The sequence below is a fragment of the Thunnus thynnus genome, chromosome 9 (genome assembly GCF_963924715.1).
Source record: "Thunnus thynnus chromosome 9, fThuThy2.1, whole genome shotgun sequence".
Taxonomy (NCBI): domain Eukaryota; kingdom Metazoa; phylum Chordata; class Actinopteri; order Scombriformes; family Scombridae; genus Thunnus; species Thunnus thynnus.
In genome coordinates, this window is record NC_089525.1 from 15029586 (window position 1) to 15057070 (window position 27485).

Below are 27485 nucleotides of genomic sequence, written 5' to 3' on the forward strand. Positions count from 1 at the left end.
CATAAACACAAGGCTTTTATTTAAAATACAAAAATGTTACCAAATTGGGAAAAACAGAAAAAGTGGTTAAATCTTTTGACAGGTAACACAGGCACAAAACAAAACTCAACTCTACAAGAGAAAACAAACAAACAAACAAAAAAACATTCATGTACGTTCACATACACACACAGACTCCTGCAAACATATCTTCCTTTAGAGGCACACATACAAGTGGAAACACACTAACACAAACACAAAACATTGTAACTCTTTTTTCCTCTTGCATAGTAAAATTTTTTTTAAAAACAAACAAAAAATATATAAATATTAAATAAATACACATTTCTTTATGATTTCTCGGGGAAAATGAGCATAATTAAGTTTTTTTTCCATTCAACACTGAGAGACATCTAGCAGGTGGTCCTGTAGATAAGTGAGAGACTCCTCCATGTGGAAAGGTAAGGCTTGGCCGATGTCAGCCTGGGATCTCGACAAGAAGGCCTCCACAGCTTCACGAATGGCTGGCTTTGTTACTATATCATCCGGCTTGTAAACCAAGGTGCCAACGCTGCCTCTCTGTTCAGTGACTGAGCTGCACAGGTAGCCTGTGGATAGCAGATGCCAAGACGTTAGGAGTAAACCAAAGTCAGCTCTGGAGATAGAAGCAATTTTACTTACTGTTGAAATCCTTTAATATTTAAGGACATGGTGCATCGGATATCAGAAAGTTAATATAACCTATGCCTTCGAGGCATTCTGCAGCAGAGATATCTTTTGAAATGTTTAAATGCCACCCTATCAAGAATGTACTTTCCATTTTATGACATTACAAAAATCTTAAGACAAAATCAACACTTAAAACAAAGCACCAAGAACAGGAACATAAAAATATGTAAAAAAAAAAAAAAAAAACTTCAATACTGTCATATTTTTGTAACTCAAATACATCCACAATAGTTAACAAGTCAGAGATACACAAGTTGGAAAATGAATGACAGATGATTAATGGTTTGTAGAGAGGAAAGTAAAAGACATCCAGCTCTTATTTGATCTTTTTAGCCAAAGTAAAGACTTTAGCTTCACCCTCTTTTCTTTCTCTGTTGTACAAACAAGATTAAGATAAAACACTTCAGGAAAATCCCATTTGGTATCACACCACATATCACACATTTACTGGAGTCTGAGGTTCCCAACAGGCTCCAAAGACTGTCTGGGCTTCCTGGCAGCAGGACACTGGCAAGCTGGTGCAGTCAGTAAAGATGCTGGTTTTGATTCTGATAAGACCATCCAACTCCCTGTAGTTTTTTTTAAATTAGCTGAATAGCATGAGGCCGATCATTGTGTAAATAACAGACATTTATTTAATGTTTCTCAGACTTCCATTGTCACTACCAAAAATGATATTCTCTTAAAGGTTACAGAATTTAAAGGGAGACATTTTTCTCATCATATCTACACACACTGTTGAGCAGTGTGTTGGTATTTACCAACATCTCACCTTTCATTGCTTTGTTGTAACTGAGTAACAACATCCAGAGAAGATGGACCAACTCCTCCCACTTCTGCCACTTTTCAGTACCGTCCTAAAGAACACAGTCATGGATCAGTTGCACTGAACAGTCACTTGCTGTGGCTTACTGTTAATTGTTAGATTTACCAAAAATAAGCATCCTAAATTCTTCTTCCATATTACCCAAATCTTTTTCTGATATATTTATTCATACATAATACATCAAATATCTTACCGCTACATCTGTGAAGGGAAAATGCAGTCTTATAAGATAAAGATAAAAAACAAGATATGAGAAATATTTAGAAGTATATTTATACTTTATGCCATTTATAATATTCACCGTCGGGTCTGGTGTCAGAGTGCAGTTCTTCAGAAAGTGAAGCAGCAGACTGAGCGACATGGGCACAGAGATTTTCAGCGGGCATGCATAGTCCAACAGATGTTCCAACAGCTTACATCTCAGCAGCTTGCTCTGCAGGCTCTCCAGCAACAGCATCCTGGGTGTCAGAAACAGATTAGTCAAAGATAAAAACTGGGGAAAAGTGGAAGATTGTGCAATTGGAATAATCATGCAATTTCTTTGTGTGGTGAATTATGAGTTACCTAATTGATGCATTTAAAACAATGTGTTAAATTATTAAATGTGTTTCCATTTAAACAATACAATTAAAAACTGTTACGGCCGATTTAGAGCAAAGATTTGTGACGAGGTGAGATGAAAAATGCAACTACTTGAAATGCGCAGGTCTGCAACGATCTGAAACCTGCCAGTTTACACCAATGGGACTAGACAAGGCGGTGTATCATTTCCATAGCAACAGCTCTCTGTACTTCTTCCTGGCTTTTCAGGCTTTTTTGTAGCTGGATACTTTGTAGTGTAATATGAATAAACATAGTGATAGTGAGTTACTTGCTGCGGTTGCAGTTCTAGTATTGATGAAACAGTGAAAACATAAACAGGAAGGTTGAGAATTTGGATTGCACTTTCATTGCAAATTTGCAAAATGCAAATTTTAAGGCCTGTGTCATACAGACACGACTGTTTGTCAAACAAATTGATGAGGTCATCCTCTCTTTCCTCTGTTCAAAATTCTGCCATTTTGACCAGCTGAAAGTTTGTAACTGACTTGACCAGCTGACTTCACTACGAGCTGATTGGCTGTGAAACAGGTGATGTGCCTTATGTTCTAAAACCAGCCACTGTCATCTGAGTCGCAGGCAACACCACCAGCTGGCTTAAGTCTAGCTGAGACGGGCCGGTTTACACTGCTGCAACTTTTCCCTGCAATGTTCTCAAACGGTATCGTCTTGTCTTGAATCTTTGGTTTAAACTGGCCATTACACATATCAAAAATATTGTTTAATGAATGAAAATGAATCCTGTGTTTAAATGATGAATACAATCCTAAAATTTTATATAGGTTCATAAAGTTACTTTTGAAAGGGCTTTTAAAGTTTAATTTATGTTAATGCCTCTTGCTATAATATACACTCTCATAATTTATTTGTCTCCTGCTTTACTGTTCAGTTTCTGTTTCATCCCCACTTGTGTTTAAAAAAACTGTCTTTAATTTAAAGACAGTAGCACATTTAAAGACTTCAAATCAGAGGCCGTCCAGCCCACAGTTCTCACTCACAAGTCATCACTTTCAGTACTGAGCCACAGCAAGAAAATGCTTTCTGTTTAGCTGACTAATGAGAGCTTCTGTTACTAATCTGTAAACTGAACCCAATTTAAATTTTACTGCGGCTCATTGGCTGCATGCCTTTACATTAAACAGAGACTGTACATGTTTAAATAGGAGACAAATAAATGGTTAAGTGGATATGATAAAATGACTATTAGTAGATGGAATTTTAAAAAGTAAATTTAAAAGCCATTATTACAATCATTTTGTGAATCCACTCATTATTGATCCATAATTTAAAGGACGGAAACTGAATGATTAATTTACACATATGATACTTTGAAAAACCTATTTATACAAATATGCTTATATCGTATAATTTAAATGTAAATTTAATTGCCTCATAACTTGTCAACTAAAAGTACCAATTAAATAATTGACTATAATTAACACTTGAGCTTCAATGGGAAAAGATAAGCCTATCAAGTAATCAAATCAGTATATCAACGAAAATCATTTCTCCCTCTCACAGTGATGAGTACGAAACCTACTCCACTTGCTTTCTTAACTTTCACCTTTCCTCCTCACCTTTGTGCTCGTAAAGGCGCATTGCTGATGAGCATATGGAAGAGCTCATTGGACAACTTGACAGAGCTGAGAGCTGGAGAGCGGTCCACGTCCAGAGCCAGAGACAGCATCCTCTGGAGGACGGACACTATTCTGCAGGGGAGAAAGGGCCAAAAAACAGGCTTTATCAACTTGAATGTGGTAAGGACAGTCGTGATGACATAAAATGCATATAAGTAAGGTCTGAGTAAGGTTACATTTATTTCTAAAAAGTTTCTTTGTAATTCACCTGATATGTTCATCTTTCTCTCTGGCTGCTTCTCTACTCTCTCCATGTTCTGTTGATTTCATAATGGCAGAAAACAGCCACTTAATGACGTCTCTGGAAAGCAAACAAGAAAGAAAGAAAACACATGATCAGTATTACTTTAACAAGTGAAAAAATATAAATAAAATAAACTAATCATTAGTCATGTACTATAATGCAATCATCCTTGTGATTTGTTATATTTTATTGCATATGTCATGCTTTGGCCTGTATCATAAAGCAAGTTTAACTTATCTGGGCTCTGTTCTGAAGTTATCAAACCTCAGGAACTCTAGTACTGGCAACCTGAAATATTTAGTCACAAACCTGGTGATTGCCTGGCTCTGTTAACTCTTGATTTCTCAATGCAGCTATGAGTTTCATTTACACAAAAGAGGTAGGGTTTTTGAGAGCAGTGTATTTAATATAAGGTGAGATAATTAAGGCTCAGAAAAAAGGAGGGGAGCCGTGAAATGCAAAAAAGTGAGAGAATTTAATATGCTCAGTAAGTGCACAAAGACAGGCACTAAATGGCATGAAGAACACAGAAACTGCTTGGATCAGCTGCTACTCTAGATTGCAACACGTTTCCAGCTTGGCACTCCTCTTTAGGCAGCAATAGGAAGAGCGCCAAGCTTAAATTCTCTGACTTTTTTGCATTTCACGGCTCCCCTCCTTTTTTCTAAATATTTTCATTGACCCGTTTTGGAAGCGGTTTCCCACTGCCCCCATTAAATGGAAACTATGTCCTTACAGTGACAAAGAGCATAGTAAAAGTTACACAATATAAGCCTATGGCTACATTATAACACTAAGAGAGTGCAGCCACATCAGCAACTCTGTGAGGCTTTACTGCACAGCGATGCTAAATGCTAACAACACCAGCATACTAATTTTAACAATTTTAATATGTTGATGTTTAGTGGTGATACTGTTTACCATGGTCACCATCCCTTAGCATATAAATATGCTAACATTCTCTAATTAGCACTAAAAAAAAGCACAGCTGAGGCTAATGGGAATGTTATTAGTTCTGACACTTCCAGTGAATGAAGTGGTTTATAGACGGGCAGTTTATATGTTTTGATCTGATCCTCTGACCTAAACCTGCTCTGAAGGTTAGCTGTGCAAGACATCTTACTATGGTGATTTGCCGTGGAACTGAAAAGTCTGGGTTACATCAACAGTTAGCTGGCTAACCCTCAGCTTTTGCTTAATGATAGAGGCCCCTGATTACCAAAATCACCTGACTCGTGGGAACTGCTGATCACATGACAATGTTGCCTTGGCGATTGAGTCATGAAGAGCAGAGATAGAACGTTTGGCATGGAAGTCATCCTCCAAAGTTTGCACGATGTACTCCAAGAACATGCGCACAACTTCCCATCGAAGTCTGTTTGTACGGTCCTAATGAAGCGAGAGGGGCCCAGATAAGCACATGTCAGTTTAATGAAATCACAAAAAGCTGTCCACTTTATAAACATTTCTGCCTATTAGGGCTAGATGATACTGACAAGCACAAATGTCTAGTAGTAGTAGTACCTGATTGGCCATGACTGAGGTCAGCAACTCCCAGTCCCATGGAACTGTGTTTTTATCAGCCATGTGGTGTCTGCAATCAGAAAGAAGCTGTAATCTCAGAATTCAAAGATGCAAAAGGGAGATGAAAGATGTAAGAGAGGATGTAAAGGACAGATGAAGGGTTTAAATAAGACAGACTACGTAGTGTAGTACAACGGATAATTTCAGGGCAGATATTTTGACTTGTCAAAACAGGAGAAGCACATATGGATTTAATGACATTAATGATGGCTGAATTACATTTAGGTGAACTAGTTTCATGTCTTTGTTACTGTGAATCCTCATTAATGTTATTACTTACACTTGTGCTTTTCCTGCTTTGACAAGTCAAAATGTCTGCAGTGAAAAAGGGTCTATTAGCTTATTCTTATGGTTCTCTCACCTCTGTGTCCTCATTAGCAGATTGAAGGCATGCAGACAGACATGATGGGGACACTGCGGGTCCAGCAGAATGCCATGCAGCAGGTGGGAGGTGATATCCCTGGGAGGATAATAACCAGGCTCTAGTAGGTCAGACAAGAGCTGCAAAGTACTCTCTGGATAGTTCTCATCAATTGTAATGTAAACTAGGCTCAGGCTCTGCCGGCATAGCACCTCTGGAGTTTCAAATCTTTCCTCTTCCTCGTCAATCTAAAAAGAAAACATTTAAAAGAAAAAAAAACTGTCATGTGTAATGAGTTACTGAACACAGCAGAGAAATTCAAGTATCAAGAGAAATGTTTCTAACCAGGGTTTGAGCTGCTCCTGCCATTATTTTCTTGAGTGTAATTGGGCACACAAAATGCCTGTCCTCTCGACTGGCCCCTCTGAAGTCCATGTCATATCTGCTCTCCTCATTCACTTCTCCATCACTCCCCTCTTGCCAAAGGAGAGACACTGGACTGTCAATTCCCAGATCCCCTCTGTATGTCCCGGTCCCAGAGCCTCCCTCCACGTCCTCAGTTTTAGTCACTGACAGCGGAGGGTCACCAGGGATGCTACAGCACAAAAAGTCAAGGCTGTTTGAGGCCTCATCAGTGTTACCCTCCTGAAATTGCCATTCAGAAGTATTTTCAGCTCGTGTATCTTCAGAGGTGGGCATTGGGTCAGCTTGGCTCTTGAGGTTATGAGATATGGGACTTGTGTGGGACAGAGATACAAGATCAAAAGGCTGAGAGGGGTCCAGTTCAGTGGGAGGAAAGTGAGAGGACGAGTGATCAGAGAAGTAGCCTTGTCTAGATTCTGCTCTGCTCAGTTCCAGCTGGTCAGTCCTTGATTCAAAGGCTGGCGGGGAAACATTGGAGCACTGGAGCTCTCTCTGTAAGGAACCTTGTGCTTCATCTTGAGATGAGGCAGAGGGTGTTGGAGATGGGATGAGCGTAGATGAGCAAAAGTCATCCTCTTGAGTGCTTTGCTCCTTTGAGGTTGTGACAGAGCTTCCTTGATCCATGCAGGGAGAGTCAGCTGAGCTTTGTAGAGGTGGAGATATTTTATCGTTAAGCTGTGTGCTTGTTAATTCATTACTGTTCTCTTGTTGTCCCAGTTCTATAAGAGGTTCAACCACCTTAGGAGGAGACTCATCCACTGAAGGCTCCATGTTAGGACCATTTGATGTGGTAGTCCCCAAATTACTAATGCATGCTGGTGCTGCACTGTTTTTGTCCAGTTGTCTGAGGTTCAATGACATTTGCGTACAATCTTTGGTTAAACTGACAGAACACATTGATGTTTTCAATTCTGTGACATGAGTTTCAAGAAAAGGCAATCGCACTAATTTTACAGTTGGTGTGCACAGCAACATTTCCTGTTGATGTGTTTCATTGGCCTCCGTTTGGTGTTCTGCTTGAGAATCCAAACGCCTGTGCTTTGGTACTAGGTTACCACAATCGTGTGCTGGTTGAGAAACAGTTGAGTCTCCTGAAAAGCATTTCTGTAAATTAAAATCTTGTTTGTTTGAAGGTGAATTTAAATTTGGACTTTTTTCTTCTATTTGACAATCATCTGTTGGCAAATTCTCAGTCTCCCGTTGTGTCCCATTTGTTAAATCGCTCTCAGTCAAGTCTACTACTGCCAACGCAGCAGGATTTTGTCTTTTGCGCAGTTTCAGTTCTGGAAGAGTCCATCTTGGGTCTGTGAGTTCAATATAATGCTAAAGAAAGGAAATATAAATCAAAACAATATGTCAATAAATGCTGTGGTTGCTTACATCAGAGAAGATTAATATGGCTTCTGATTCTCCTTTGTCCAAAAAATGTTAGTATAAACACGTTTCTCCTCACCTATTCAGAGGAATATAATTATTTTGTCTTCCCCCATGATACTTTTATAGGTAGCTATAAAACAAAAAACTATTTACCCTTTTTTCTTTGCCAATGTTGTAAACAGATATTAAGTTCTTTTTTTGGCCAATGCCTGTATTGTTAGTAGTTAGTATTGTTAGGTCTGATATGTTTTATGATATGTCTCACAAGTTGACAATAGGGTAGGGCAATAGGACAACATATACTGCACTAAGAGATGTTATAAATTTGTCAGCTGTCAACAGATTTTGTCATAGCTTTTACACAGAGGCAGCTTTCCCATATCTACTGTATATCTCTATTAGGCCATTGCAGACAGATCTTGCAAATCAATGAGCAGGATAGTTTTACAGCCATATTGATACATGATTTTTTGCATCAACGTGATTCCTTGGTACCTTGTCAGGAATTTGATTTGCTGATTTAGCAAAAAACAGACACTCCAATCTGATTGTTTTATCTATAAACAGTTCCTCAACTGATTGGCCAGAGAAATATTACTAACTACTAATATTACTAAATAACCAATTATTGGATTACAAAAGAACAAATACAGTAATAGAAAAATGCATCCATATTACCAATTCGGCACCAATGTTAGCTAATGTTAAGAATGAATCATTTGCCAGAATAATATAAAATTAATTTATGAGATATGTAATTTTATTCTAATTTTAAGTTGCCTTTTTTATGTCTGACCGGGAACAACAGATAAAAATGAACCTCTTTAAGTTACGTTGGCTCATTAAACCTATACTTCCTAATGAATGAGCATTGTCCTTGTCAGATAAGTAATTAAATGAAACGCTTCTTGTAGCCAGCTTAAAGTCTTTCATTTCTTGTATTTGAGATTTTCTCCCAGTCTTCTTTGCGTCTAGTTCTGCAATATTCTCTTTTAAGACACCTTGGACCAGACTTCACGGATTCCATCTGTGGGTACTGTCAAGGAGATCCGCTCAGCAAAACGCTGCATTCAGCAAACCAGAAACATTTCATCAGCAGCTAATCAATGCAGCATTTCCCGTGTCAACCACATGATCTGGTCCGACATAGGTTCAGAGGATGTGTTCACTCTCGGTGACCATATTACTGAAACTCAGGACAGCATTGACAATCATCACTTTTGCATCCTGTCATTAGTTGTCAGCAGTTGAGGCAGTACCACATTGCCAACCCTCTCACTGATATTGCAAAGTGGTAGCTTGAGAAAGAAGCTCTGTAAAAATAAACTGTTTCAAGGAAATTAATCCTTGGAATAAAAGGTGTTTAAATGTTTCCTGAAAAGTGAGATGGAGAAGAACTGAGTTTGTCCAAGACAGGGAACTACTTTTGACTTACCTAGTTGCTCTAGAGCCCAATTATTTTATGTTTATATATGACTGCATTGTATATCTGAACATTGGTCTCAAACACTTGACACAATACATTGTATGTAGTATTGTAGTACTCTGAGACGGGACTTAAGACCTCCAGTGTTTCCATGTAGATAAATTAAAATTCCTGACCCTGTAACTCATTTCAAAATGTTTTTTGGAACGGTTCTGATATGTGCAGCTCTGCTGCTTTACTCTCTACAAATCTGGTCAGAATGCTTGATGAGTTTTTACCCTTTCCATGAACTGCTGAACAATATTATATTCACATTATCTGAAATTTTAGCAGCGGCGCTCATAATTTTGCAGAGGCGGTGAATATAGGGGAAACACTGGATTTGGACAGCACACGCACACTTCCAAGGAACACGCCCGTAAAGTCAGCGAGTCTGCAAGAGCGGTGAAGTCCAGACATCTGGATTCAGCCTATATCTAAACTCACGAGCAGGCCAGGCCTGCAAGTTGAGAGCCAAAAAGTCAATCAGTTAGTCAGTGGGCAGGGTTTTTGATTGACACTTTGGGTGGAAGTAACAAAAGTTGCTCGCTGTAAACCATAAATGTCAGTTGGGTATCGTGTATGATGAATGGTAGACAATAGACAGTAACACAGCCCAGTTTATTATGAGAACCACCGTTTCAAATAAAATGTCAATCAAGGTTATCCAATTAATCAACAATTTATCACTCTATTTTTCAATTCACATTCATTTAATCACTTCCATTATTAATTTGTGAACATTTTCATCTCTTCCATTTTTTTCAGTTATTTTTTGCTACTCCCACCCTTGAGACCACTTGCCTTAAATGATAAATTTTGTGTTGTGAATGATGAATGATGAATCTAAGACGGGGAAAATGATGAAACACCTCTCTGTTTTCATCATATCGGCTTTAAATGAATCAAATCAACTGATAATTTATCACTTTATTTATTCACTTCCATTTTTACTCAAGTGGGTGGCTCCCGTTCTGAAAAGTGAAGCCAATGCACAAAGTCTGAGAAAATTACCCTACTTCTCACTTGACTTATTAACCCAGTAAACACTTTCTTAATTTCTTAAGTTTATGGTCTCAATCGCCATTTTCGAGTCTCTTCAATTTGTAAATTATGGTCCAATTTAGAGTAAAATAGATGATAAAGCAGAGTATGCTTTAGGGCGTGGCTATGTTGTGATTGATAAATCGCTACCACAGTGACAACATTGATGATGTAACGTAACCATGGTGTAACCCCAGATTCACAGAGTATAGGCGTAGCTATTTCACAGTGTTTTCAGCCCATGGAAGTTAAATGTACCATTTTGGTCGCCTAAAAAAAAGTCTTGTTCATTGATTGGTTGTACTAAAAGACACTGTTAGGAGTTGACTGTACAGTTTTTCTGGTGTTAAAATGGTTTTAAAGGCCCCATAAAACGGAAGTTAGAATGTCTTTAGCCTCTGTTCTGTGACATATTTCCCAGTGAAATAGAGTATTTCGCTAGTGAAAATTAGCATTAATATTATCACAGTGAACTATAGACTCTAAATGAACCGCACTAACCAAGCTAGCAGCTAGCGCCCGTGTCAGCTCCACTCTCTCATCCAAATATGGTCACTTCTGGCTCCAAAAATCTAAGATGGCGACGGTCAAATCACAAAACTTGAGGCTTCAACACGGCAGTCCACAAACCACTGGGTAATGTCCATGGATGTATAATAAGAGCTGGATAGGGCACCGCCGCTCAGCCTTGCAGCCAGTTTTTCCCAGTGGCCACTTGCAGTATTGCAGTGAAAAATCCCCCTGCAGTCCAAAAGGCATTTTCCCCATAGACCAACATTGTAAAAGAGACTGTAAAACTGTTGACAGGACCCCTTGAACTGCAAAGAACGTCAATTATGACTCATTCTATTATGAACTTTTGATCCATAGAGGTTATGTGTTTGTAAAACTTTCCTCGAGTCGAGAAAAGCGATTTAAAAATCTGTGACGTCATCACAATGTAAAGTCTATGGGCCGAGCGGGAGCTCGCGGGCGGGGCCAGCGGGGGAAACACTACTGCACATATTCAGTGGGCTGCACAACACGGAAGCAAACCCGGAGGCTAGAAACTTTTTTTAGCGTATGCGCCAGGTGAGCAATTCCTATAGGACTGAATGGGCGCCATTTTTAGTCCAGGATCCAGCTCTTATAATACATCCATGGTGACGTCATGGTGACTGTGTCTATATTTTTTTTTTACAGTCTATGTTTTATACCCCTCTATTTTTCAATTGACATGTATTTTCATCACCTCCATTTTTATCACTTAATTTTTGTTACTTCCACCCTTAATACATTTCAGTCAAAATAATAACAACTCACCTTGACGAGCTAGCAACACTCAAACAGAAACTGGTTCGCGTAAATAACCCAAGTGGAGTTTTCTTGACAGAGGACGGCGCTAGTGAGTAACTTAACCAAGGTTAGCCTTTACAATGTAGTTAAGCTCGGTTTTGTTTGTATTGGATTTAAGTTACAGCTGCAGTGACATCTTGAGGACGTTTCTATGGTAACTAGCTTTTTTCATTTCACTTACCGTTGGGAGTTTTATGCCTGCGTAGCCAACGTCAACCCGCACCGCCGCGAGGGGTGGAGGTTCAGTCCTCATCATGACATTATTGTAGGAGCCGACAATCTCCACATCTGAGTCGTCTTTGTCACTGTCGGAGCTGAGAGTGATCACATCATCCATGTCTGCTCCTCATGCATTCATTCATTCATTCACTCTCAGAAACTTCAGCAGCTTATGTAAGGTAATGGCACGACATCCCCGTGATAACCGGCCACAGTCTTAAAGACAGCAGGAAGCAGATCTGACGTTACTGTGAACTTCCTCATCATGTTTCGTAGTAAAAGACGAAAACAACAAAGAGAGGCGTGTAACCTTTAGATGTTTGGCATTTCCTTGTTGAGATCGTTAGCTTAACTTCATGATACACTTGACGCTGCCGGTGGTTTTGAATTCTGTTGTGTCTTCATAATTTATAAGTAACAACTAGCTTAAACTACGCTACAGCCGTAAAATGCGGATAAAGTCACGGATGTATTATAATAACATGCCATGGCGTCCATATGGCTAGATCAACCAAGGAAGTTACTCTTTAGATCAACTGTGCACCTGGCACGTGATCTAATACTGAACGCTTCCTGTTTTGTTTCCTCTTCAATCTTCTTCTGTGTCAAAACCAGCTACAGTTGAACATATCTCCACCTACTGGACTGTGATGTCTCAACCTGCCATCATTTCCTACTGTTAAAACCTGATATATATCCTGTAAATAAAGTGAGAATGCTACCCAAACTTTTACAACAAAATCAAAACGTCAAACAAAACATCACACGAGCCTGTCCAGTGTCAATTAAAACTCTGATTAAGCTTATTTAAATGCGCCTCATATCACTCATTTACAGATTTGTTAACCCTGAAATCTGACAAAAATATTACATATATATATATATATATATATATATATATATATATATATATATATATATATATATATATATATATATATATATGTATGTGTGTGTGTGTGTGTGTGTGTATATACATACATAAATACATACAAAAATGTATTTAAATTCACTGCAACACTTGAATAGAGCAGAGCCATCATTAATGTTATTAGGAATACCTGTGTGTTTCCTACTGTGACAAGCTGTGAAAAAGGCCTATTGAAAGCCCTTTACTGACAACAGTGCAACATATCAGGAGGATAAAAGAGAGTTAAAAAATGGCTGAGGCAGTAAAAAATATTCAGACAAATTGATATATTGGGTCAAAATTCTTGGAGAATATAGATATTTTTTTAATTATTAAAAAAGAGGAAACAAATGAGATAATTTTTCAGTAAGTCTGGTTTTAAACCAGTCACTGGGGTTATTGGATAAGTGGTTTGCATGCAGAACAAGAGCTTTAATACTTAATGTCAAGTCAACCAATTTAAGCTATGAAAATGCCAGATGCCTTTTGATAAGCTATAGGCCTAACTGACTACCATAAATGCACAAACCTCCCTAACAATCGACACTGAGGTTTTGTGACCATGTGTAATCTCAGACACCACCACTGGAGAGCACTCATGTTGTGCAAAAGATTCTGAAATTTGTCAAATATGTCCATATATACTCTTAATAGGAATTTCCCTAAAAGTGAACTGTGAACAAAACTACATGCAGCTCAGAGCGAGACCTAACCTAAGACCAATAGTGTTTTTTATCCAACCTTATTAGCTTCTCAAACATACAGAAAAAGAGCTGTCTGGTAAATTTCTGATGGCAATGTGATACATTCAAACCTACACCTCATACTGATGCCTGCCTGTTTTATTAGTTTTCTGATCCCTGGAGCTGCATTCCTGATATTCTGTGAGCCCACTAGACATGAAAAATAGAAAAAAAAAATTATCAGTGTCATACAAATCCTTGTGTTATAATGATATCAACATGCTGTGTCAGGGTCGAGTAGACAGCAGGAAACAGATGTAATGCACTTCTGCATTTGTAAGCTATTCACAGATGACATGTTGAACCCCATGTTAGATGGTGTTTTACAACTTACTTTCCTGTTACAATGATACACAAATGCTGTGGGTGTTTTTGTGGCGCATGCCATCACTATAGGCTGCTTCCTATTGATGGGAAGCTGTGACACATAGACATACTGGTGTGTTCAGCTGATAAGAATAAACATGAAGCTGTGGAAAATGTTGTGCACACTGAACTGTTTGTCAGCCTTGTTTATGTCATGTTGCAAATAATAATATCTCTGCAAAAACAATTTTAAAAAACATTTGAATTCTGTTTGTTTTTTTTCAAAAGTGTGTTCTGCGGACGAGAAATATTCCAGGAGAAGACAAAGTATTTTTTTGTAACTTGTGCTTGTTTTTCAAAGAAAGGCAAAATTTTGAAACTGCGTTCACATGTAATTGGATGAAAGGAGCTATTAACCTCAGATGCCTGCAACCATTACTCCCTGTGAGGAATAACAGGAAGGATGAGTCATCATAGTCAGACATACACAACCTCCTGACACGTTTTCAGCATTGTGAAGACTTTTTTAGGATGATGATGATGTAGAGACAGAAATAATGCTTCGGTATATAGGTGGTAATGGCTGTGTGTCTAAGTGCGCATATCAGGGTCTTTTGTGTTTTAGAAATCATCCTTGCCTTCTGTACTCATGATATCATAATGCTATGATTTCCGAAGCACACATGTTGCAGTTTGAAAACAGACAATGCTATCTTTTTTTTTTCGTTGATAAAAGTAGCAGCATGTCATAATGACAAACACACAGCAGTGGTTTGATGCCAAATCATTATTGTCAGCCAGTCCATATTATTGTGCTCAGTTCATTAGTTCTGAGAACACAAATATTGCCACAACGTCAAACCTAATTCAGCAGGAAAAGGTGATCCAAGTTCAATTAGACCGAGAGGGAGAGCTGTGGAGACGTTTGAAATCCCAGATGAACCTCCAAACACTGTGATGCCCATACATGGACACAGATTAAGGATGAAATACTTTATCAGCACCAGAGCATACATTTTCCCTGTTTTTAAAAGGTGAACAAAAGCATGTCTGCACTCATTAGTAGTTACTTGGATTGGGGAGCAGTGATGTCTGATATGAGGCCAGCTGGCTTCAGAGAGAAATGTTTTAGGAGATCTGTGAGCAGTATTGGACCAACAATAGAAAACTTTGCTTTTCAAGGTAGGCTGTGAAATCAAAATGCAAAATCTGGAATTCAATTGACTATCTAACTATTGTAATATGCATTATAAATGTACCTTTTCTGAACAACCTTGATGGGAAATAAGCATCTAAAAGTATTTGTATTGTACTTTCTCATACAGCATTTTTAAAAAGAAATTTTCAGGTGATCTATGGAGTTTTCTGCATATCAACATTTGATTTGCTGTACTTTTTCTTGCGAAGTCAGTAGTGAAGGACAGACCTATGAGATGTCTGAGTATGGTTAATGCAGCTTGCTGTCTGTTTGTTGAGTGCACTGAACTTATATTTCCATCAACAACATCAACAGGCAGGCAGAGTTTCAGTCTTCATCAGCTGTCCGACTGAAATTAATTTCAACTCATGTTTCTCAATTTAAATCCTCTCTATCTGAAAATATCAGTATTCATTATTGAACACTAATAACACAAAATGAAGTGTATGATATTTTCCTTTGCTTTGGGCTCTATCAGAAGATATTCTCATGGTACAGAGTGGTCCATAAGGACACTCACCTGAGACAGGCAGCAAAGCATGCTGGGAGCAAATATTATCCATCATCAATATTGCAATAAAAACATCATCAACTCCACAAAGTTTATTTTCAGGAGTTTTGAAAAAATGTCTTATCTAAAAGTTCCGGGAAGCAAGAAATGAACTTCAGTTCATGCCTCAAGGCATAAAACTTACTTCGCACATAGAAGTAGTACTTTATTTCACAGAAGTATGTAAAAAAAAAAAAAAAGAAAAAGTGATAAACAATTGAAAATGAAGGTTTTCCTGGGCCACAGGGTACAAAATTATCATTGCTTGCCAGAAAAGATAGATAACAACAATAGAATCATCAGTCAGTATGAAGACAAATAGTTTTAGTCTCAGATCGGGGATAAAGCAAGCAGAGAGAAGGACCTGGTCTGACATGCGTTAGAGACAACTGTGTTTATCCCTTCCTATCCCAGCCAGACAGTCTCTGTGACACTGATAAAGGAGTTAGCCAACACTCTCTGCTGCAGTAGGTCAGAGGTCACATCTGCTGTATTATCACATTTAGCAAAGAATGAATAATAAGTAAATAAAGAATAAAAAAACAAGTACCATCAGGGGGAATATCCACAGGCTCCAGAAGACACTGTCCTAACTTTTAGCATGTACTCAATGTCATAATACCTTGAGACAGACTGCTTGACAAATCTAATATTTGCATAACTCTTTGGAGCTATAAATAAATACTAAAAATTGTAGGAACTGCACCCTCTTGGCACAGAGTGACTATAGTTTATGAGGAAGGAATAATGTTTCAAAGTATCTGTCTGAGTGAGTGCTAAGTCATGATACATGAAGGGTGCGCCAGTATTCAAAAATAACAGACAAGACAGAAGGAAAGAACAGCACGATGCAAAGACAAGTTGTTCTTCCTCTGCTGAGTACATTATTTTCTATATTAGGACTGAGTTTATTGTCATGTTTATGTCATCACTACTTATAAAATGAAAACAAGTATGCTGTGTTCAACGGTAGTAGAAGTACTAAGATTTTTACTTACCAATACAAATAGTACCAATACCAATACCAACAGTACCAATACAACAACGTACAAATACAACAATGTAAAAACACATTATCAGCTATTATATTGTAATACTATCAGCTAAGTACACTTAAAGTATGAAAGTAAAAGTGCTCGGTCTGCAGAAAAATGGCCCCTGTGATGGATATATTATGATATATTACATTGTTAGATTGTTGATACTGGTGTATCAGTTCTTAAGCAGTCTTTTACCAGTGGTTCCCATTTTAGGGGTCAGATTTATCTTGTGACCCTTTGGAGGGTCACAAGATAAATCTAAGAGGCTGCGAGATGATTAATGGGAGAGGAAATAAGAAAAAACAAAGTGCTACTGCACATATTTATATTCTTTTTTTCTTTTTTTTAAACTTTTCTCTAATCTTTGTTTTTTGTGAAATATTGGATACATTTGACATTTTGCACCTTGAATTTTTAGTTAGTATTTTATAATATATCTATATCTATATCTATATATATATATATATATATATATATATATATATATATATATATATATATATATATATATATAAAATCTTTATCTGAAAAGTAGTAACTACAGCTGTGTATACAGTATTACTCAAGTAAAGTACAAGTACCTTACAATTGTACACTGAAAAGAATAGAGTACAACTTGCACACCACACAACAACATTTATAGTATGAATAGTCAAAATAATAAAATGCAATGCACAAAATTTAAGAAAAGCATGATTAAAATTGAACCTCTAAAAATTGCCTGTAGGATAAATGTATACATTGTTTGCAGCCAGAGGAGTTCTGTAGAACTTACCAGAGTCTAGCTCCTCGAATTAGAGAACATAGGATGTGAAGGTTTCTCTGTTCCTAAAGAGCCCCTAACTGTAAAATTTTCTGGCTCACACCAAAACTATTAAGTCATTTAAGCATGCATGCACACATTTCTTGGAAACCCAAACCACATTCTGCTCATTAATACTGATTTAAGATGTTGATTTGAAGTGGATCTTTGTTTCATGTGTCCTGTTATATAATTTTAATGGACACCTGTGAACCAATCAAGAGCAAAATGGGGCAAAATTATTCTTGGAATAAACATCATAATGACTCTGACACCAAAAAATCTTTGCCATAACGTGTTTTTGTCATCTACCAACACCATAACTCAAAAAAATATAATTTCTCTCGACAAGCACAAACCCATTAAAGTTTCAAAATCATAATTTACATGGATTATGATGATCAGACTTCCTCTCAGTGGATTTGTTTTGCCAGGATCACAGTAGTTTTTGGGTTCATTGCCACCAAGCAGCATGTAAAGCGAGAGGGCTGAGCATCCCCAAAGCCCCACCAGATGGTCAGGGCTTAGAGTCCTGTCTCGTGGAAATGGGGCGTGACAACAGGAGCGAGAAAGACCGGCAGGTGGAGGAAGATAGAGGGGCGAACTGAAACAACACCTTACACAACCGACAGGTGTCAGCTGTTACCACAAGAACATGAAAGAGATAGCAGGTCTGACAAAGTTAGACAGGGATGAGCGTGTGTTCGACATCCACCTCCTCACTTTTCTATTGTGCTGTCTACATCTATGTCATGCTCTCAAGCTGTTTAGACCATGCCTGCCACACACCCTGCTTCACATTGCCATCAAATTCAGCAGCGTTTCAGACACCACAGCACCCTTAACATTCATTTGAGTGACAGAGCGTGCCAGGTCCAGAGAAGGAGGATGCTGATGGTGGATCAGAGCCCAGTGACTCACTTGTGCAGTCTGTGAACCCAGGGGCTGATTGGTGTCACAACAGGATCCTTCACCGGACAGATACGGTAGCTATAAACTATTAAATGCACCATCAGACAACTGAAAAGATATTTACAGTGTTTAAGTATCTGCTATTTTGCAAAAACCCAAAGAAAGTATTGTCATGTTAGATTTTTAAGATTCTGCTACAATACAGCCTCTCTCTAAGGTAAAGCTCCCTCGTCTTCCCTTGTAGATGCTCTAATAAAGCGCAGTCAAGCTACACTAAGTAAAAGAACCACAAAGCATAGATTGTTTTTATAGCACAGGATTTAATTTCATGGATGTTTGAAGCTTGTGAGTTACAATTTCAGATCAAGTGAAAGCTTTGGTTATACCACAGATCTGATAGTAATCCGATGGAACAGATGAAAAGTGGTCAAAGACTCTATTAAGATAAAGTTATAATAAAACCCTGGATCTTATTGTTTGAAATAAAGAGCCAGTTATGCCTATTATGTACTGGTATGTGTTCTGTATACAATAACAGTTTATCTTGTGGCTTTAATCTGTTTGTCTAAGGTCTGTATAGAAACCGACTTCCAACTCATTATAAAAAACATGGTGAATCAATCATGATGAAAAGTGAAGATTAAAATACCAGAAATGGTCCTGTTTTCTTTTCTCTCAGTTTTTTTATTCCCTTGAATAATGTGCAGTATTGGATGGACTAGAATTGTGTGCCAAAACAAATATACATGGTTAATAAACGGAGATATTTTCTGTGATAATAAAAAGGCACAATTGCAGGCTGATGCAAAAAAGAACAGGGCAACAGGCCAAAGTCAAATTTAAAATGAATGCTCTAATAAGCACTTGCCTGGTGGCAGGATGCAGAGGGATACCTTGAATACTAATAGTTCACTTTCAAATTCTAGCAGAGTTAGAGAAGTGGTAAATTGTGGAGATTAAGAGTTAACAAGAATTGTTTCAAGGTAGATTCAGGGTAAATTACTTCTTTTTCTCAACCGACAAGAAGAACGTAGCCTAATTGGATGTACTAATGTGGAGAGATTAGACAACCTCTGTAGAGTCACAGAGACTCTGGCATTTTATAGCAAGTCTTAGTCTGCTGTCACGCAAGCAGTGAGGTATTTGGTCATAAACCAAAATATCCGAAACATTTTACAGTTTGACCTGATGATGGCACTAGTAAAAATGTTAAGGGAGCACTAAAGTCAGTAGGATTCATCCTTTCAGCCCCTTGCATATCTGTACTAAATTTCAAGCCAATCTATCCAGTTATTGAGATATTTCAGTCTGGACCAAAGTGGTGGACAGACTGACATTGCCTATACCTTAAAGCTACGTTGCTGGTGAAGCTAACAAAATTGTATCTTTCAGCGGTCCTTCTGCTGTCAACTTTTCAATTTTTGAATCAATGATTCAAAATGCAGCCCCTGAAATGAATCCACTGGTGTGACAGCATGACTTGTCACTGATTTTTTGTTCTAGTGCTGACCAGCCACGATGATCAGTCAGTCATGTATCCTAATAACGTTGGTGATCTTCTGCTTGACATGTAGTAGAGCAAAATTGACACTTTAAAAGACTTAATTTTGACTGACAAAGCACAGATTTTTTTTTTCATTTATCCACCTTCAGGCCAAATTACACATTTTATGCTCACATTATGTGGATAAGAATAGCAACAGAATAAAATAGCAACATTTTTTAATACATTTTTCATACATCCAATAGTGCTTGCTTGTTTAATGAGCATTACAGCCTCACGTAGCTATATAGCCTTTTGATTTTATTTTCACTGTAAACATACCCATATATAAAAAATGAATGAATGAATGAATGACATCACATTAGTAGAGCATTCAGGACACACGTTCACCCTTATCTGCATCATCTGCTAACTCATGTTTAATAGTTTATTACAATGACCATAATATCTTGTGAGTCATCACAGAGTTCTGAGTCATTGCTTCACTCGGTCTGGACTCGGTGTCCAAAATGAAGCCAGTAAGTGGATTTTGAAGTTTGGTGGGCAAAAGATATTAGAAGCAAATACTTTTCCATGCCTTACAGTGTTGTGAGTTGATCCCACAAGTGAACACAAAATGGCTTGATTTGCCTAAGGCCCTAATACTCAATTGTTGACTCTTATTCCTCACCCATTGTTCTTAATTTTAAGCCAGAGCCAACAGCTCACAAGGGAGTTAACCAAATCACACCAAACAGCCTGAAAATGGGACACTATTAACAAGCTGCAAATGTGTCCTTTCCCTTAAAATGAGATGGAGTATGTAATTCACTGAAGTGTTTTTTTATAGGAAGCCTTTTCTCTAGGGTCTTGGAAGTGAATTATAAAAGTGCTGTCCTTTGCTGAATGTGTCATTACAGCTCGTTTGTTTCTAGTTTGAACATGTTTAAAGCAATATTTTAAATGATGAACAGTTATGGTGTCATGCTTGCTTACAAATTTTTAATGATTTAACATTTTATCACATTTCCTATTCATGTAATTGCCTTTATGTGTATTGCCCTTTGAGCCTCTCCTGATAAGAAAACATCCCGAACTTCTGCTTAGATCGCATAATTCTTTCAGGGAATGTGCTGACATGTGTGACCTTCAAGGCTTCATTAACCTGGTCACAGTTTCAAATTCCTGTGTGGTTTTGTCCAAAGCTGTGGAAAAATATGAGGGAAATCTTGTTTGTTTGGGACACAACAAAGGTCAGACATCATGTATTTATCCTGACCTGCCAAGCCTACCGACAGCAATAGCAACACTAGAAGAAGGTGGGAGATGAGGAAAGATGTGTGATCTCTGAAAAAAAAAGAATGTGAATCACAGTGTGGCTGTGACACTCTCTCTCTCTCTCACACACACACACACACACTCAGAGTCCTCCCCCACTCCCTTGTACGCTATCCCCTACATGTATACACAACAACAAGAGCCAGGGATCCTGTAACACATATACGCAAATAATTATGCATATACAGTATTCAGGTAATCAAAGGGGGGTCATGGCTGAGTTTCTGCAGGCTGAATTCCCTGAGGAAAATGTTTATGATAAAAACAAATCACCTGCAACCTGAGATGAGGTTTTCACACACCACCTCAGGCCATTTATTCCTGGAACGTTACATAATGCAGCAGTGGGTTCTGCTCACAGCCAGCCTAAACAGCCTCCTTAGAAGAAAACAGGAAGGTAAGAGGATTGAGCGAGGGAAACGCAGCCATCAGCCTCTTCTGTGTATGGCATCGTCAGTTATCAGCATCACTGTATGTCATACCATATTTTCCATCACCTCTATTTATCAGGAAGTGACCATCTTTCTCATTAATCTCCTGTGAGTCTTTCTGAATATTCCTGGACACCCATCCACAAGTGTCTCAGCCATCACCTTATCTATGACAGGAATTGAGAGAAAGGCACATGTCTGAGCTTATAATAAGCGCTGTGATTTGGCAGTGAAATGGTGCTCAGTATTAGTAATCAATGCTAAGCTAATGAATAATTGCTGGGGGCAGTAATTATCACTAAAACCACATAAATCAAAACATTATCTGCTGGCAATGGGACAAGTTGTCAAATCACAGTGCATATCTAATGATTGATGAGCCATTTAGCTGACTTGGTAAATATTTGTGCTGCTCCTGTGGCTTCAGAGAGCTGCTAACATTTTAAAATGAGGCTGTAATTGAATCTGGTGCCCACAGAGAGGTCATGTGTGTCACAATAGTGGCAAACATATAACGCCCTAATATCAGATTTACCTTTTCAAACACTGTTTTTAATGTCATTCGGAAACTGTAATTGTTGGAATATTGAGAGATTTGATCTGTCATTTGTTCATTTGTGGGACGACCTTTAGCCACACAGCAGCGGGGACCTCAAGACGGGCATGTGGTATATATCCACCCCTCATTAGGTGTGATGACTGCATCATAACAGGAAGCTGGATTCAAAGTGACAGGATGCTGGGTATTGTTGTATTACTCAGAAAAGAAAATACGGAAAGCCGGAAGGAGATAGTTTTCCTAAATATAGTTATTCTATGTATAGTTATTCTGTGTATCTGACAGCTTGCTATGTCTAAATATAAATAATAAAATAATGTATGTGTATATATATTATGATTATTTGTATGTGTGTGTGTGTCTGTGCAAGCATGTGTTTCTTTTTTTCTTTCTTTTTGGGATACACAGTATATTTGCAGCCCATACCATATATATACAGTATATTTTTGTGATACATATGAAATGCAGAGGAAGGCGTGTGTGTGTGTTTGTGTGTGTGTGTGTGTATTTGTGTGTGTGTGTGTGTGTGTGTGCCAGGGAGCTAGAAAGTATATTGAAAAGTTTGTGCAGTGACTTTCGGCTTCAAGAGATATTCAGAGAAATGCGTTATGTAACCGTAAATTCTGTTCTCATGAAATTCTGGATTAGAGAAAATAAAAACATGGTTGAGACAGTTTTGTTCTTTCATTCTAAGCAATTGTCTGCACTTGTTCTGTGTGGAAAATAAAGCCGGTGCACTAACAAGACAGATCATTTTGTTGCTGTTTTGACTGTATTTTGTCAAGACCTGCAAGCAGAACAATTCTGAAATGTTGCATAATTTGTGGAGATAGGTCTGGCTGTGTGAGACTAGACACAACACAACTCCGTGTCTCTGTTTGTAAAGAGCTTGTTTGTGTTGTGGGCTGCTGGTTACTGAGGCCAGTGTTTTTTCTGTTTTTATGCAGCAGGTAGACCCTTACGGGAATGTCTAGAGACCACTGATATATGGTGACAGTCACCTTTAGATGTTCTTCACTGTTTTTTATGTTCATCCTGGGGAGTGAGATCAGAGCGAGAGAGAAGAAGGGAGAGAGAGAGCGAGAAGGGAGATAGCCTTATGAATCCTCCTCCACTTCCTCCTCCGAACCTACTCTGTGTTTCGGCTCATCGCAGCCTCTAAGAGATGTTCTTACCAGGCCTCCAGACAACTCACTTTCAAGGACACAGATGCACACACATACACAAACATTAATGTTGGCATCCATCAACAGCTTCAGCTGGACTGCAAATCCCATACTGATAACCTTCCAGCAGATGATATTTATTTTCAAAACAGATTTTTTTCTAAATCCAAAATTAATAAAGTGCTTCTGGTGAGCAAAGCTACAGTCTGTTCACTGGCTCAACAGCATTTTTATTTTTTTTTTCTTATTTCACAATGACCCCTGAGTGGCTGTGTGTGTGTGTGTGTCTGTGTGTGTCTTTTTGTATCACTCCTGACTGGTAAATATCCCCTGGCTACACAACTGCCTGCCTAACACCACTGCATACATGTTATATAACTGAATCTCCAGAGGAAACAGATGCATGCTTCTCAGCAACAGGTACCATGGTCACCTCCATCTGTGCCTGCAAAGAACAATTCCAGAATATAATGGAAAAGTATGAATAATGGAAAAGGGTGAGGGTGCATACAAACAGGTCTTAGATGTACGGTCTAAGGTGGATAATGAGAAATGTACCTCTAAATGCAATATTCAAGTGTAAATCAGTCAGTCACTGTTGCATGAAAGCCTTTTTACTTTGACAACCGTAGCCTCTTAATTGGTGGCCCTGCCGGGCTGATTAAGTTCAGAGAAGCCTCCTGCAGTGCTGTTTTACCTCCATATCCATCACTGACTCTTGATGGGCATTTCATCCTACGCATGCCTGTCATAGTGCTGCCACTGGCATGAAAATGTTTTTTTTTTTTGTTTGTTTTTTTAAGAAATAATTATTAAAAAATAATAATGGAAGGCTACAGTGGTACATTTTGTTCTGTAATACAAGAGTTAATGTTTCTATACATGCTATACCTAATACTGAGAAAAGATAAATATGAAAAGAAGAAAACATCCAAGTGTGAATGTATGAAATCAAACACAACAAGCCCAAGGGCTCGCCTGAAGAGAAAAACTTCGAGTTTCCAAGAAATCTCAAAACCAACTGTCTAAACAATGCTCCCCCCCCCCCCCTCTCTCTCTGTCTCTCTCTCTCTCTCTCTCTCTCTCCCTCTCTCTCTCACTCTTTCTCTCTCTCTCCTTTTTAAGTTTAGAGATGGGTTGGTCCTCGGAGTGATGTCACCTCACTCCTGTATGGGCATTCAATCCACCAACAGTGTGTATCTCCGGTGCGTCTCCAAAGCGATGCTCTACACCAAAACGCAAAAGCAGCATTACGCACGGCGATTTGACAGCAGATAAGCTACTTCACCAGTGGAGCTTTGGATTGTGAATTCTTTTTCTCATATTTGTGATGTATTCGGAACTTGGTGCGCGCAACGGGACTATTTGGAGGACTTGGGGTGAAGGTTTTACTATTTGCGGAGGAAACATTTGTGCGGTACCGCATCTTATGTGGGTTACATTCTTTTTGAATTGACCAGGAGCGTTACGCGCAACATATCTCCATGCCTTAGTGGAGGGCAGGTCAGGGCACCTCGTCTCAGCTGTTTGGGAGAAGAAGAGGACGCACAAATAAACATGGTACGCTGGGACAAACTGGAGCCAGAATGGATTTAACCCAGTTAAATCTGTTGATCGAAAATGTTTCCAACGATGAGAACACCACGGACGCACCGCTTGCCCTGCCACACACGGAGGCAGCCGCTGCGCTCATCATCCTGGTGGTTACTGTGATCATTTCAGTAACCATTGTCGGTAATGTGTTGGTTATTGTGGCAGTGCTGACCAGCCGGGCTCTCCGTGCGCCCCAGAACCTTTTCTTAGTCTCACTTGCCTCAGCAGACATCCTGGTGGCCACACTAGTCATCCCCTTCTCCCTCGCCAATGAGGTCATGGGCTACTGGTACTTTGGCAGTACTTGGTGCGCCTTCTACCTGGCGCTGGACGTGTTGTTCTGTACCTCATCCATCGTGCACCTGTGCGCCATCAGCCTGGACCGCTACTGGTCAGTGACAAAGGCGGTCAGCTACAACCTGAAGCGGACACCTAAGCGCATCAAGTCCATGATCGCCGTGGTGTGGGTAATATCTGCTGTCATCTCCTTCCCTCCTCTTCTCATGACCAAACATGACGAACGGGAGTGCTTACTGAACGACGAGACCTGGTACATCCTCTCCTCCTGCCTGGTGTCCTTCTTCGCTCCGGGTCTCATCATGATTCTAGTTTATTGTAAGATTTATAAGGTCGCCAAGCAGCGCTCCTCCACTGTGTTTGTGGCCAAAAACGGCCTGGAGAGGCAGCCGTCCCAGTCAGAGACCTGTTTCGTCAGGAAGGACCGGTTCGAGATGGAGAGCCCTAGCAGCCAGAGCTCCGGCAGCCACCAGCAGAGACAGGGGGAGTTGGATGACATTGACCTGGAGGAGAGCTGCTGTCCGTCGGATACTAAACCCCGCAATCATCGCTTTACCAAGCGAAGGAAGGTGGAGGGGTCAGACTGCTGCCCTCCTCAGAACTGCCGTCTCTCCTGGGCTTCGGCTCGGGCGTTACAGTTCTACCCGGAACAGAAGAACCCAGCTGCGCGACAGCAGCTGGCCGCGGCCAACAAGACCAAAGTGGCCCAGATGCGGGAGAAACGCTTCACCTTTGTTCTGGCGGTAGTGATGGGCGTGTTTGTGCTTTGTTGGTTCCCCTTCTTCTTCACTTACAGCCTGCATGCTATCTGCAGAGACAGCTGCTACATCCCTGGCGCACTTTTCAACCTCTTCTTTTGGATTGGCTACTGCAACAGTTCAGTCAACCCCATAATCTACACTATTTTCAACAGGGATTTCAGAAAAGCCTTCAAGAAAATAATTTGTACAACTTCTAAACGTACCTAAAACACACAGACACAGAGAGGGTTCCTGGGACAAATCTATTTTGCCAGCTTGTCACTCAACAGTGAAGAAGGAATTACAGAACTCAATCTTCTTGGTTGACTATTTTAATGTAACTACTATCATATTGAAACTGAATGTTGTGTCTTAATGTCTATGAATAAAATGTAAAGTTGAGCAAAACAAAGGAGAAATATTCTTAGTTCATCAATGTTACTCACCTAGATATATTTACTTCAGATATGCAGTTATAATATATAGGTCACTGTATAATAAGTCCTGCAAACGTGCACCTTTGAACAAGAAATCCCTGTATTGGATCAATCTTTTATGCCGCAGCAAGCAGGAGGGGAGAGCTACTTCAGAGTGATATTGAAGTCATGTAGCCGGATTCCAAAGCAGGCGGTGAGATTCACAGTGGGTGTTTTGTGATAAGATAAATAGATGATTAATCTCCACCATCTATAAAATGTGAGCATGAGGATAAGCAGGCAAGCAAGTAATGCCTGTAAGCGCGTGTCCTGAAAAAAAAAGAAGAAATGAAATACTGTTATCACCAAGTGTAGAATCTTGCATGGTTAAATGTTTGGCATTATTGCAGTTAATTTGGATACGTTCATCTTTCTTTGCTTGTTTCATGAAGCTTAAGCCAAATGTGTGCAGTTAAAGCTGGCCAAACAGGGCTCTCAGCCATTTCTTATCAGTGAACCCCCAAACTTACGTAAGAGCCTAATCTCACACCCCCACTACACCATTGCACCACTTCACACTAGAACAATGGCCAAGCTGAGGCCTGCGTGTGCAAAGTCTATTGGATAAATCTACGTATTTCATGTCAACATCCCTCACAATACCACAGTATTTTGTGAGTTAATATTTAAATTGTGTGACACAATTCTCCTACACAACCTGATTTGAGTGTCGTAGGACATAAGATCAGATCTGGTTCATGTTGTCTGGAAATAATTGCTCTCATAGTGGTGTCAAATTCTTGATTTTTTTATTCTCTAAAAAATGAAAAGATCCTAGCAAGGTGGGGAAAAGGATTCTAGTGGATTCAACTTTGATATTCCTGAACATGTAACAAACTAAAATACAAACAGCCCTCCTCACTCTATCTTGAAAATAACATCTCTGGACACAGTTATTGCAGTTATAGATCTGGACCACCATCCGGCTTCAAATCTCTGTGGTTCAATAAGAAAGCTTAATATCTACAAGCCAAGCCTCAGGCTGTAATCCTCTGCTTTATAAAGCTGTCTTATCATCGGAAAAGTCCTACGAATTATGACTTCAACTATCCTCTAACTTCCCACTACTTAAAATTATTCACAGCGGGAACAAGTCTTCAACTTACAGTGTATGGGAA

The 27485-nt window shown here is 39.1% G+C and overlaps 2 protein-coding genes across 2 annotated transcripts; one reads left to right on the top strand and one right to left on the bottom strand.

Moving 5' to 3' along the window:
- Window positions 1–2: 2 nt before the first annotated feature.
- Window positions 3–12414, bottom strand: simc1 (SUMO interacting motifs containing 1). Its single transcript, XM_067599085.1, has 10 exons — window positions 11786–12414; window positions 6306–7706; window positions 5961–6208; window positions 5540–5609; window positions 5244–5404; window positions 3980–4072; window positions 3712–3843; window positions 1836–1992; window positions 1481–1565; window positions 3–587 (listed from the first exon to the last, which is right to left on the bottom strand). The coding sequence occupies exons 1-10, from the start codon at window positions 11939–11941 to the stop codon at window positions 376–378; spliced, it is 2715 nt and encodes a 904-aa protein (XP_067455186.1). The 5' UTR covers window positions 11942–12414; the 3' UTR covers window positions 3–375.
- Window positions 12415–24402: 11988 nt separating this feature from the next.
- Window positions 24403–26310, top strand: adra2db (adrenergic, alpha-2D-, receptor b). The gene has a single exon (XM_067599087.1). The coding sequence runs from the start codon at window positions 24848–24850 to the stop codon at window positions 26117–26119; it is 1272 nt and encodes a 423-aa protein (XP_067455188.1). The 5' UTR covers window positions 24403–24847; the 3' UTR covers window positions 26120–26310.
- Window positions 26311–27485: the final 1175 nt, after the last annotated feature.

Coding starts and splice junctions, on each gene's coding strand:
- simc1 (XM_067599085.1), bottom strand. CDS start 11,941: ATGGATGATGTGATCACTCTCAGCTCCGACAGTGACAAAGACGACTCA. Junction 5,405..5,539: donor CCTCAGTCATGGCCAATCAG/GTACTACTACTA, acceptor TCGCTTCATTAG/GACCGTACAAACAGACTTCG. Junction 1,566..1,835: donor CTCTGACACCAGACCCGACG/GTGAATATTATA, acceptor TGTGTTCTTTAG/GACGGTACTGAAAAGTGGCA.
- adra2db (XM_067599087.1), top strand. CDS start 24,848: ATGGATTTAACCCAGTTAAATCTGTTGATCGAAAATGTTTCCAACGAT.